The sequence below is a fragment of the Apis laboriosa genome, unplaced genomic scaffold (assembly GCF_014066325.1).
Source record: "Apis laboriosa isolate Shangri-la unplaced genomic scaffold, ASM1406632v1 scaffold28_cov147, whole genome shotgun sequence".
Taxonomy (NCBI): Eukaryota; Metazoa; Arthropoda; class Insecta; order Hymenoptera; family Apidae; genus Apis; species Apis laboriosa.
Genome location: NW_025222687.1, coordinates 258,013 through 270,986, shown reverse-complemented (window position 1 = coordinate 270,986; position 12,974 = coordinate 258,013). Strand labels below are relative to the sequence as shown.

Here is a 12,974-nt window from a genome sequence, read left to right as displayed (position 1 = left end):
ATCTTTATCTCGGTGACCGATTGGGATATCGGGATAAAACAAAAAGTGACCTCAATGGCATGATTTTTTTTTCTATATCTTGAATGAATCCTGGAACAGAATAGACAACGTGTACTTCATAATTGTATCTAGACATCTGATATCTAGAGAAGAAAAGAAAGAGATATAATATACACGTATTATTCATTCACATGCATACGTTTACAGATATGCACTTATGCGTACGTAGATTGAATTCGTGCGTAAAAATAATAACAATATATCGTCATTTCTCTCGATTATTAATATTAATATTTTCGAATAAAATAAATTCTTGTATGTGATTTCGTTTAATTTAAATTTCACTCATGAAAATAGAATATTAATTTTAACAAATCGTGAAATATATGAGTAGGAAATATAAGAACGGCATTAAATTATTTTTTCGAAGATATCCCATTGTGCCGTCCATTTATATATATATATATATATTACTCATATTACAATTCATAATTAAATACAATTCAACGCAATACAATTTCAAAGAGGTCATCAATTGTTCCATTTAAAATAATATTAAAATTTTGTGACTCATTCCGCACTACATATTTTCATATTTGTTCTTGTTGTGTGTACGTAATTTGTATTATAAATTATATCAATGTATTATGAAAATGAGATTTTATTATTAAAATTAATATATATATGTAACATTTTTTGTTAGAATAGGTATTCGCAAGATAAATTATATTATCTTGTCCAAGATACCTTTTTTTTTTATCATCCGTTTAATCTTTGATTTCAGATGCTGATAGGATATGAGACGGGACAAATAGTTTTTTGGGACTTGAAGACGAAAAATGCAGATTATAGATGCCAAAGCGACGTACCCTTAAGATCGATATCTTGGCACCACGAGGGTAAACAATTTATGTGTAGCCATACCGATGGCTCCCTGTCGACGTGGACGGTGCGTCAATTAAAGCCAACGAATGTAACGCATCCACACGGTAAGAAATTTTCTCCTTTTATTTTTTTTTTTTTTTTTTTTTTTTTACATGTAAAATATATATCTTTATTTACATCATAAACTATCCCATCCATGCAGAACATTATTTCGATTCGAAGGATGTTTCGAACTATGTAATGATAAACGTGTTGATATATAACTGATATAACAAAAAGAAGTAGATAAAAGTTTTTATACGTAGTTTTATTTTATTTAAATTGTTATGCATTTTACATTTTATTACAGCGAAAACTACGAAAGATGGCGAGCCAGAACCTTGTAAACCTATACAAAAGGTTGAATGGAAGCTCTCAAGATCAGGGTAAGTAAGATATATAGTTGTTATTTCTTCCATTTTTCTTTTTGAACAAATATTTTCCATATATATTTCGCGCGATTAAAAATGTAAGAAATCTAATCTGTTCTGATTAATTTAGGGAAGCGTACGTTATATTTTCCGGTGGTTTAGCGTACGACACAACTGGACGAACTCCAAGTATAACGGTGATACATGGGAAAACTACCACTGTACTAGAAATGGAGCACAATGTGATAGACTTTATAACACTCTGCGAAAATCCATGGACCAGTGGTATATTAATATAAATATATAAATCAATTTCTTCTTTAAATCAATTATTCTTTAAAAAATTTAAGATGATTTTCCATTTGCAAATGTTCTTTCTATTAGATTCACTATTTCGTTTCTATATAAAATTTTGTATAATTGTATATAAAAGTAACGTGTAATAATTTTTGATAAGATAATAAGATATAATTGACAATAAGATTCCATTCTATTTGTAATTCTCATTTTTCTTGAATTCACGAATTATAATATTAATCCCTTATAATATTATTATAAGGAAAAATCCTTAGAAGGAAATCCTAGGAAGAATAAATATCCTTATAATAATATTAATCCCTTCTGTTTCTACAGATTATCAAGATCCATACGCCGTTGTGGTTCTGTTACAAAACGACTTGGTTGTGATAGATTTATTGACTCCCGGATTTCCGTGTTTCGAAAATCCATATCCAATGGACATACACGAATCACCCGTCACGTGTTGCGCGTATTTCGCGGACTGTCCATCAGATTTGGTGCCAGCATTTTATTCAGTTGGGTCGAAGTCTCAGAAAAAGACGGGGTTCAGCGAGAAGGATTGGCCAATATCTGGTGGCGAATGGAGCTCAAGCTCCAGTGGTTACAATGAAATTATTTTGACTGGGTGAGTGCAAGTTTTGAGAAAACGGAATTTGAGAGAAGAATCAGATTTATCTTGATTTATTTCCCTTCTCGATACGAGAAGAGTAATTAAAATCTTCAGATTTTAATTCTGATAGAAGACGCAATAATAATAATAATAAACATATTTTTTTTTTTCAGACACGCTGATGGCAGTATAAAATTTTGGGATGCGTCAGCAGGCACATTGCAAGTTCTTTATAAATTAAAGACAGCGAAACTTTTTGAAAAAGGTAGAACGCGTAGTTTAGACTCGGAGGAAGATCCTTTAGCGATACAGCTCATCTTCCTTTGTCCCGAAAGTCGGAAATTAGCTATTGCGGGAAGTGGAAGACACGTTGTCTTATTTAAATTCAAAAAAGTTGAGAGTATGTCCGAGGTAGTGGTAAGTAATTAACTTTTTTACATGCATCTATCCTAATCCTAGCCATTAAAAAGATAATTATATTATATTAAATTCCAGTCCAACATAATACTTGTTCTTTCCTATATTTTTCATTAATTCAAATATCGCATAAAACGTTGCATAATAATGTTAATATTACAAATAATATTACAATGATGATAATAATTATAAATATTTTTCATAATTTAAATATCGCATAAAACGTTGCATAATAATGTTACAAATAATATTACAATGATGATAATAATTATAAATAATTTTCATAATTCAAATATCGCATGAAACGTTGCATAATAATGTTAATATTACAAATAATATTACAATGATTTTAATAATATATAAATTGCAATGATAATTTGTTTAGACTTTGGAGATATCACTGACAGCTGATCCGGTTAAGGAAGTGGAAAGTTCATCCGATCACGATTCCCCGGCTGGTAATACTTCGGGAAGTAGCGAGTCGAAAAATAACGAATCGAACCAATCGCTCAAAATTAAGACTGGTTTACAGAAGAGAGCCGCCGGTTTTCAAGCGACCTTAGTTTGCTTAACAGTTACTATTAGCGGGGAGCAAGCTGAAAATATAACGGCTCTCAGTTTGAATTCTTCGTACGGTTTGTAAGTATTTAAAAATATAATCATTCGCATATAATATTTATCGATATTTGAAAAGTATTTTCAAAGAAAAATTCTGTTTATTATTTTGTACTTAGAATGGCTTACGGGAACGAGTCTGGTATAGTAATAATAGACATTGTCCAGAAGATCTCTTTGATCGTGTTGAACACTAGCGACATCGGTGGTAATGTGGATCTGTGTCAACGAGTGCTACGCAGTCCGAAACGTCAGGATGAATTGAAACGAGAGAACGAAGACAAAGCGAGGAGTCCTAGTACAGATCAGGTAAAATGTACTTCTTTCTTAGACAAAATTGTTTTAAATATTTTAATCGTTCCCCCTTTCACATTCTCCCTAACCTTATCCGGCGAAAACATTTTGAAAATTTGATATTTATAATTATTATGCATTTCGCTTTTTCTCTAGATACCAAAAATTATTAACAATCTCTATTATTTGCATGATTGTAAAGAAAATTACTAATGATTTGAATGTTCGATTTATCATTTATAAATTTTCTAATTACAAATTTTCTTTCTTTTGTAAATATTGAAAACTTCAGTTCTCAAAATACTCTATCGTACCAACACTTCAGCTTTGATACGAGGTACTGTTGAAAGTAGAACTTCTCGAATAGTTTTAGATAATACGATACAACGTTTCCAAGAACAGTTTTGTAATTGACGTTGTTTGAAAATTCGATAATCGATGGTGTTTTCATTGAGTTTCTCAGGACCGATTTCTATTTCTGAAATGAAGACGATATAATACCAAAAAATGAAAAAAGAATAATATTCTTTGATTTATCGAATATCAAAAGTTAATCTATTTATTTATAATAATATCGTTTTACATAATTTATAAGATGGAATTGAATAATAAATAAAACGACTTTTGGTAAAAATGATAATTAACAATAACACCAAACACCTAACATATATTTATAAGCCGAATAATTAACTAATTCAATCGAATAAAAATAACGTAGACGATATCGGAAATGATTAAATCCCTACTATATACATCAACGTTTAAAACATATAATTGTAAAATCCATCATTTATATAAACTTAAAAATATCGATTATCAAACGGTTAAATTTAAAATTTTCGTTTCGTCGCTTTTTTTTTTTTTTTTTTTTTTCTTATATCTCATAATTGTCATGCGTTATTTTAATTCATAAGATGCTTCTAACTAACCTATCGTTTCTAAATAGAAATTCTAATAGTTAAGTAAGTATATAATTATTATATTATTTTCGTAAATTCCAAGCAGAAACGAACAATTTTTGTTAGATGTTTAAAAAAACAAGATTTAAACATTTATTATTTATAATTTTTTTTTTCTGAAAAAGTATTAGAATCCTTTTCTCAATAATAAATTTTATCAAATTAACATTACACATTTTATTGGTTTATATTAATATTAAATGTATTATTAAACATGAAATTTATCTTTTATATTTCGTAAACTATTCGATAGTCATAAATAGACGATGCGCGAGTCAAAAGATATCGTAATTTGTTTTATTTTTTTTATTACAATATATTTTTCAATAAGTAATTATACAAGAAGAAAGAGAACGCTTATTTTGCTAGAGGTAATATCGAACAATTCGTTGTAAAACAATTCAACAACAATTAAAAAATAATCTTGTCGAAATTATAATTCGAATCGTGTTAAACAATATATATATATATATATATTTTCTGCTTGGAATCTTAGAGATATTAAAATTTAGCAGAAAAATTTTTTCGAATATACGAAATTATACGAATTGTTGAATTTTAAGTAGCAAACGAGAATATTATCGGCAACTAGTGGTCAAACTTGTCATTTTCCATGTGCCGAGAGAATTGAAGTTTAGTCGTGACTTACATTTATATAAATCATTTTTTCAATTCAAGATTATTATTATTATTATTATTATTATTATTATTATTATTATTATTATTATTATTATTATTCACATCATGCATCCGAGATCGATCATTCCAACCAAACGATTTATTAGGTAAATTTTTATTTTATTTTCCAACGCGTTGCATATTTTTAACAAAGTCACACATTTCGTATACACACACACACACACACACACACATATATATATACACACTTTTTATTTCTTGATAAAGAAACGACGAATCTCTTCATCATATTCATGCTTATTATTGCATTTAATGTTTAGCTAACTATGTGTCTACCCACGTTGAAACAAGTAAGAGTACAATACTATTTTTTTCGTTTAAAGAAACAGCTAGAAAATTTTATTTTCGTTTGATATGGATGATATGCGACCATATTGTTATTATTTTATTTCGAGAAATGAACGGAAGTTCGACAGAAGTAGGTAGTTAAGTGGTAGATAATGTTTTATCGTTAGCTTTCAATCGTATTTAGAAGTTCGATCGATGTTAAATACGTAGTAACAGAGAAGCAGAACAAGTAACACGATGATAAATTAGTTTCCAACAACTGTCATTAATCATATTGTGTACCGCTTTTAATGATATTCCCCATGTAAAAAATTTACACGTTTGGTCGATTTAATTCACACGAACGTTTGGTGTGCATGTACACACATAACAGTCGATTCACAACGATACAGATCTATACAATATGATCGAATTAAACGTATATAGTGTATCACAACGTTTCAGATACGTATCGTTGAGAGAGAAAAAAAAAAAAAAANTATGCAAATGTAAAATCGTTCCTTTCTTTTTTTTTTTTTTTTAAATATTTGTCCCGAAAATCAAACGAAAAACGAAGAACGAAAAAGAACGAAAAAAAGTTTCTCGCTCGATGTTTCGATTCGGATCGAACCGTATATTTTTCAATTTCAAGTATTTTATCTTTTATATATTTGCACGTTTGCAAATACATATCGTTGCACACATGTTGACAATTTTTTTTTTTTTTTTTTATTTACGTTATAATCGTGCTTGTTCACATATGTGTTCTGTTGCAAGATTTATTTATCACGAAAAATTAAAGATAGAAAAAGCGTTTTAGAGATATATAAATAATTATAATATTAATTCGAAGCTGCGTGTAAAATTTATTCGTATTATTACGTATATGTATATATTGATATATTCCTTATATTTTCGTTTTCATTTCTTTTTTCTTTTTTTTTTTTTTTTTTTTTGGATCGTATGGATTTTTTAAAAAAGTTATTTATGTCGTTATATATATATTTAAATTTTTTTGCATAAAAAAGTATTCTATTAATCATTTGAAAATAGGCATTTAATTCGATATTTAAACAAATATCAATTATAATTTATTAGAGAGAATATTTTTATCGTTTATATAAATGTATAAAATGTTACTTTATCTTTGTACATTGCAACATTAAACTTAAATCGTATTTCAATGGTTACAAAATCATTTACAAAATCACAGTTAACATTTTTACAGTTAATTATAAATCTTTCTTCTTATAATGATTAATAGAGAACGTAATAAAGTATGTAATCGATCTGTAATCTGTGTATTTTATTTATATTTTAGTAGTTTGAATCAATTGCATAATTCACAATAGAGTATATATATATATATAAATTTTCAAGTGATTTACTTGTTTTTACGTTGTACATGACAACAAGTAGCAAAGTGATCGCAAACATTTCAGTCGAGTATTACATCGATGAGATACATCAAAATATCATCACATGCATATCATTATTGTAAATTGTAAAGAAAGTAACATCTGACAGCTTTGTATCGTGTTAAAAATTTGGAAAATACGGTAAGATACTTGTTAAAAAAAATCAATGTATCAGTAAGTGATTATTTCTTCTAGATGATATATGATTTTATAAAATAAAAGTTTATATATTAGGTAATAAAACGATATTATAAAAATTTATAACGAGAAGTTACGAAATGTTTCAGCTACAAGCATATATCACCACCGTAAATGACAGCATTAATCAAGTAATGACGATTATAGCAGGTGATTTGAAGTAATAAAATAAAAATATACATATCGTAATCAGTAAAAAGTAAAAAGTAAAAAGTAAAAATCGAAGCGTTCTATAGAATTCTTAAAAGGTATATATTCTTTTTTCTTTTTATTTTACTTAATCAATTAAGAATTCTTTGGAATGTTTTTAATTTGCTTGTAACAAGTATACTATAGTATATAATATATATATATACTGCAGCCATATTTGATAAATACTCATGCATATCGGATGATAGGTTCGAAGATTTAACTATATTTGCTATTTTAAACGATACGTGTATATTTAGTAAAAAGCTTTATTGGCAAAAAAATTAATCTGCTATAATTCATTTCATCGATAAATTATACGTGCAAGATTTCTTCATTCAAATATTTCATCCTTTGCACACTTGGCAAAGAAATATCCACGTGCACACAAAGTGTACACGAATATGAACAAAAAGTATACCATTAAAGTTGGTTAATAATTCAAAGACTATGAAAGATAGAGATAACGAAGATTTCCTCGCTATAAGAAGAACCCTTTTCTTCTTCGCATAAAAGTTCGTACGTGAAAAGCTTCGCATCTTTCGTATCTTTTTTACCGACATATTCACGAGATATCGCAACTTTAATAACATAACCTATATACACGTGTCTCGTTAGATACATTGAAATCTTGCATGATTTCCATCTTAGAGTTTTACGGTTATCGAGTAATTGAAATTTTTTAGTATCGCGTATTTAATTACGAGAAATTAAATTAATTTAAATATATACATATATATACAATAATATCGCCGTATGTATTCATTTCTATCGACTCGATTTGAATAATATTTGGTAAGCATATTTTAAGGTTATAAATTATGAATTGAAGAGAAAAATTGTAGACACCCTCTATGGTATATATACGTTGCATGCTTATTCAGAAGCGAAGTTATTTATTTAAAACGTGATATCTTCCATTTCTCGAAAATAGGTTCGATTGTTTTTTGGCTCTTGCCAAAATGGTTATTATTACGAAATATAAACCCGTTGTTATCGAGCAAGCGCGTTGTTAAGAATAAATTATAGATAGAGAATTCGATATTAAAAATTTAATATTAAAAAATGAATTGGACGTCCCGTTGAAAATGATCGAATTTCTGGAAAAACCACGATTAAACGAGATAACATTTTGCAAAAGTACATTTGATCGATATCGATATATTGGTTTCTATGAGCATCTTAGGTTTTATTCATCGCATCGAAATGCAATCGAATATACCTTCCCTTGTCTGCACTCTTCATTCTCAACATTTCTCGATAACTGCGTCCATTTGGGAAGTGACAAGTGACTGACCATGCGTTTGCGATATTTTCTTAGTTTGATGATTAAAAAGCTTGAACGTTATTTTTTCTTTTCTTTTTTTTTTTTTTAATATATTCACAATGAAATTCATATAGATAAATATACGAGTAGTAGCGTATCAAATTATATTACATATATATATATATATATTTTGCTTGACAAAATTTGACGAGATACGGTGCGGTGTATAGCGATAAGAAGCGTTACGCAAACGATATATTGCAACGGTATTGCGCGTTCACACGCGCATGCAACGTATATATGTATATACATATACATATATATATATATATACATATATACATATATATATACATATATAAGATGCTTTTAGAATTAGAGTTAAAGAAAATTTTGACGTTTCTCATTTAATACACGAAAAATTAATTTCACTGTGCAAAATCCAACATGTTAATGATCCGTCAGACTCGTGGGGACACTGGCGCGGAATCTGAAGGATTATTAGGGATGGTGGCCGACAGGGACGGTCAACATTCTCAGAAATGTCCGCCGCCTCGCGGCCACGAATATCAAACTGGGAGCAATAACGATAAGGGAGAAACCGCGGAGGAATCTGTGATTGAGATCAATAAATCTGCGGTTAACGAGGAAGAGTGCGCTAAGAATCATCACGGTTGGAAAGGATTCAATCTGAAGAGGCAGCTCAGCAAGGTTGATCTGAAAATAAAAAGTACTTTCTCGCCGGCTTTGCTCACGTCTCAGAATGGGGTACTTGTATGCTTTTTCATATTCTTCCATACTCTTCCCTTCTTTTTTTAATCTATTCTCTATTTAGAGATACTAGAACTAAGATATAAGAATAATCCATCCGTTTGTTTCTTTTTATTCACACGTCAAATTTATATACTTCGAATACATGCCCGTATCTTATTAAAATTATACTTGCTTTTCATCATACTTGCTTTCCTTTTTTACCACTTTCTCTTTTGCTCGAATTAAATGGAAACGAATACATAGAAAGATCGAAAAATAATTAATAACGTTCCTTCTTGGTGCGAAGAAAATTGCGGATAGACGGGCTACTAATACAGGATAAAAAAAGTATATACAAGTACCCCATTGTTAACAGGTAGGCAGTGATACTAGCAGTCAGAAATCTTGCGTTTTTTACTGTAACGTGAACGAAAACGCGAGTTCGTTGTCTCCAGTTGAGAGTATCGTGTCGGAATCATCATTGTCGCCTGAGGACTCGTTATCGGAGCGTGGGGAAAGCCCGACGGGCGAGGATACGGGGAAGAGGAAGAATCGGGAGGAGGAAGCGAGGAAGAGGGCGGTGGTGGCGATCGACGCCGCACAGGCAGATAGGAACAGATGGATCGGGCGGGGGGAGAAAGAGGCTCCCCCCGCGGAGAGGTCGGACGGAGGTGTGGCCAGGCCTGTTAATTTGACGTTGGCCGAGAGCCAAGAGTCGAGGCCGCCTATATTGAAGAAGATCGTGAAGATGAGGCAGGCGAAAAGGGAGGGTCGTTTGTTGTCGGTGCCGAATTTAAAATTTGCGAAAAATGATCCGGCCATGATTTGTGACCTAAGATGCGAGGAAACGAACACGGCCCCCGAATCTTTCACCTACAATCTAATAAGAAGATTCAGTAAGTGTTTATAATTAGAGAGTAGTGAAGAGAGTTTGTGTTGTGCCCATGCGTGTGTGTGCGTGCGTGTGCGCATTTAGATATGTGATCACGTGTAGAGTTGAACGTTTTTATTAACACGAGAATGGAGAGTACGTGCGTGTTTTTCTAATGTGGAATTCGAGTGATTGAATTTGATTCCTCGTTTTACTACTAACAACATTTTCTTTCAATCGTAACGTCGTTGCGTTTCACTGCCAACTGACTTCTTCGATCGAAAAGAAAGAAAGAAAGAAAGAAAGAAACGGATCCCTCTGCGATGCCTCGTTCATCGTGTATAAGCGTGTACTTGTGTTCTACAAAAAAAAAAAAGAAAAATTAGATTAACCAATTTTAATAGAAAAAAAAAAAAAAAAAAAAGTTGTGCTACGTTTCGACTATGCTTCTACCTTTTTTCTTTTTTTCGATTTTAAAAGAAGGCCTAGGATGCTCGTAGATTCGTGTAAAATAAACTTTTTAGAGGTAATATAACTATTGATATCGAAATATATACGTGTACGTATATTATACGTATATATACACGTATATATACGTAAACGAATTAAGCTTTGGCCAAAATATAACACCGTTGGAATCAAAGGTTTATGTGAAACTTATTGTTACTTACATTCTGCTCGTTTCGTTTCGTGAAAAAATACGAATCCAATCGCGTTTTTACTCTTTTTACTCTTCCTACCTTCGCTCTTTATTTCTCGCGCGTATTTCATTGCGATTGTGTTCCACCTTCTCGATTCTCTTCACTTATTCGATTCGCGCGAATAACGGATGCAAAAAAAAAGGAAAATAAACTTAGCTCGTGCGCGTAATTCAATCTGAAAAATTGAAAAGAAAACAAAAATTTATTTATTATATTCGACTCACATAAATCTGAGGATGAGACGCGCACGTAAAAAAAAAAAAAAGCAGCTTGCAAGAACAAAGCCAATTGCGATATTATTAGATCCCCAAGCTTTCTCTTTTGTATTTGGTTAGAATAACATTTGTATTTGTGCATGACTAATATATGCAAACGTTAACTATATATATATATATATATATATGTATGTGTGTATATATATATAGGACTAATGTTATCTAGTTTTTTTTTTATTTATTAACTGCTGCACATGAAGAAAGTAGTAGAACCCTTTCGTTCATTCCCGTGGAGCATGTATCATCTATCTCGTTTCACGTGACAATTCGATTTATTTTATTTTTTTTTTTTTTTTCTAGGAATTTTCGAACGATACATTCGAAAATTTTCGTTTCTGTTTTAAAGTATAATACGTGCATATATATATATATATATAAACGTTCGATCGATCATTTTGATCGTTCCCCTCCCCTCCCCCCTCTCTTTCCCCCTCATAAATCATTAATATATGACAAGATTTAACAACGATATACAAAATGCAAAGATCCACTCGTGCAAATCTGGTTTCTGGTATTCAATATGATTTGAATGAATCGTGAATCGTGTTGCACTCCGCAATTTTTAAAATACGCGATACGAAAACGGTTATTAAAATGTATCACGACGCGGAACGAGAATGATGAACTTCGGTAAAGAGATAAATTAAATTTCTGAACGATGGATAAAAAGTACAAGTAGATAGAAAAAAAAAAAAAGGTTATGTGGAATAAAAATTTCTGAATTTTTTCCCCGATCTGTTGGAAAATGTAGAGTCTAATATAATAGTCAGTCAATCAGTTTCATCGATATATATATGTGTATATATATATATATATATATATATATATGTACACATACGTATAAAAGAAGCAATTTCGAGTAATAGAATAGGAACAAGAGTGCAGACTCGTCGTTATTTATCTCGCATTTTCACCGAATTCAAATAGGGTTGTACTGAAAGAGGGTGCCTACGTTTTCTGTTTTAAACGAGAAATTTCAAGCTCAATTTTTGAAGCTCGTTGAAAGCTTTTCCTTTCTCTCTTTTGTGGCTACTTCGAAGAAGAATTTCATTTTTCTCGCAAAGTTATATATATATATATATATATATATAAAATTAACGCCGCGTATATCTCTTAATTGCCTCGTTTGACAGAACTAGAACAGAAAAATACGAAAAATACATGTACACATTACATGTAATTTTTTAACAGTTGCGGTATATACGAATAGGAAGAAGGAAGAAGAGATCGGTGGAAAGAGGCGATTGTCGAATCTGTCCTATTATAGGATATCGCAGATTATACATATATATATCCCCGTTATATTGCGACATTTTCATTAATGCACATTTATACAGCTTGTATCCCATGTACGCCTTGTTTGTTCTACTAGAAAGATTATTCGTTCCTTTTTTTTTTTTTTTTTTTTTTTTTTTTTTTTTATTATTATTATTATTATAAACAAGCATATATATATATCTGTATACCCATATTACGAGTATTTGGAATGCGTAGTTTTACGTACGTATATATATATATATTGAAACTATACGTATTCGCATATGTTTTTCTGATCCCCATCATTTTGTGTGAATTTCCGTATTTCGATTTGTATAAAATATATATCCCACTTCCCCCTCCCCCCATTTTTAACGGTTATTATTATTAATTATTATTATTATTATTATTATTATTACTATTATTATTATTATTATTATTATTATTGTTATTATTATTATTATATATACACATACACTCTTCCCCTCCCCCGAGTTTGTCAAACGTTTCAAGAATTCTCCTTCGAATGTACCGTAACCGATTATATATAATACGTAAATTCGATTCTTTCTTCTTTGAAAAAAAAAAA

The 12,974-nt window shown here is 30.2% G+C and overlaps 1 protein-coding gene across 7 annotated transcripts in view; it reads left to right on the top strand.

The window, feature by feature from the left end:
- LOC122714270 (syntaxin-binding protein 5) overlaps nucleotides 1–12,974 on the top strand; it is a 41,500-nt gene that overhangs the window by 15,176 nt on the left and 13,350 nt on the right. For 4 of the 7 annotated variants that reach the window (XR_006346617.1, XM_043935466.1, XM_043935467.1 and 1 more), the window contains 9 exons: nucleotides 785–989; nucleotides 1,235–1,310; nucleotides 1,426–1,580; nucleotides 1,929–2,220; nucleotides 2,379–2,622; nucleotides 3,008–3,261; nucleotides 3,357–3,546; nucleotides 8,994–9,296; nucleotides 9,658–10,177. Coding sequence is in view for 6 of the 7 variants with exons in the window: in XM_043935466.1 (XP_043791401.1) it covers nucleotides 785–989; nucleotides 1,235–1,310; nucleotides 1,426–1,580; nucleotides 1,929–2,220; nucleotides 2,379–2,622; nucleotides 3,008–3,261; nucleotides 3,357–3,546; nucleotides 8,994–9,296; nucleotides 9,658–10,177 (2,239 nt within the window). In the remaining variant the exon portion in view is untranslated. Of the gene's footprint in view, nucleotides 1–784; nucleotides 990–1,234; nucleotides 1,311–1,425; nucleotides 1,581–1,928; nucleotides 2,221–2,378; nucleotides 2,623–3,007; nucleotides 3,262–3,356; nucleotides 3,547–5,449; nucleotides 5,480–8,993; nucleotides 9,297–9,657; nucleotides 10,178–12,974 lie in introns of all 7 variants that reach the window. The other 3 variants (XM_043935470.1, XM_043935472.1, XM_043935471.1) reach the window with 2 other exon arrangements.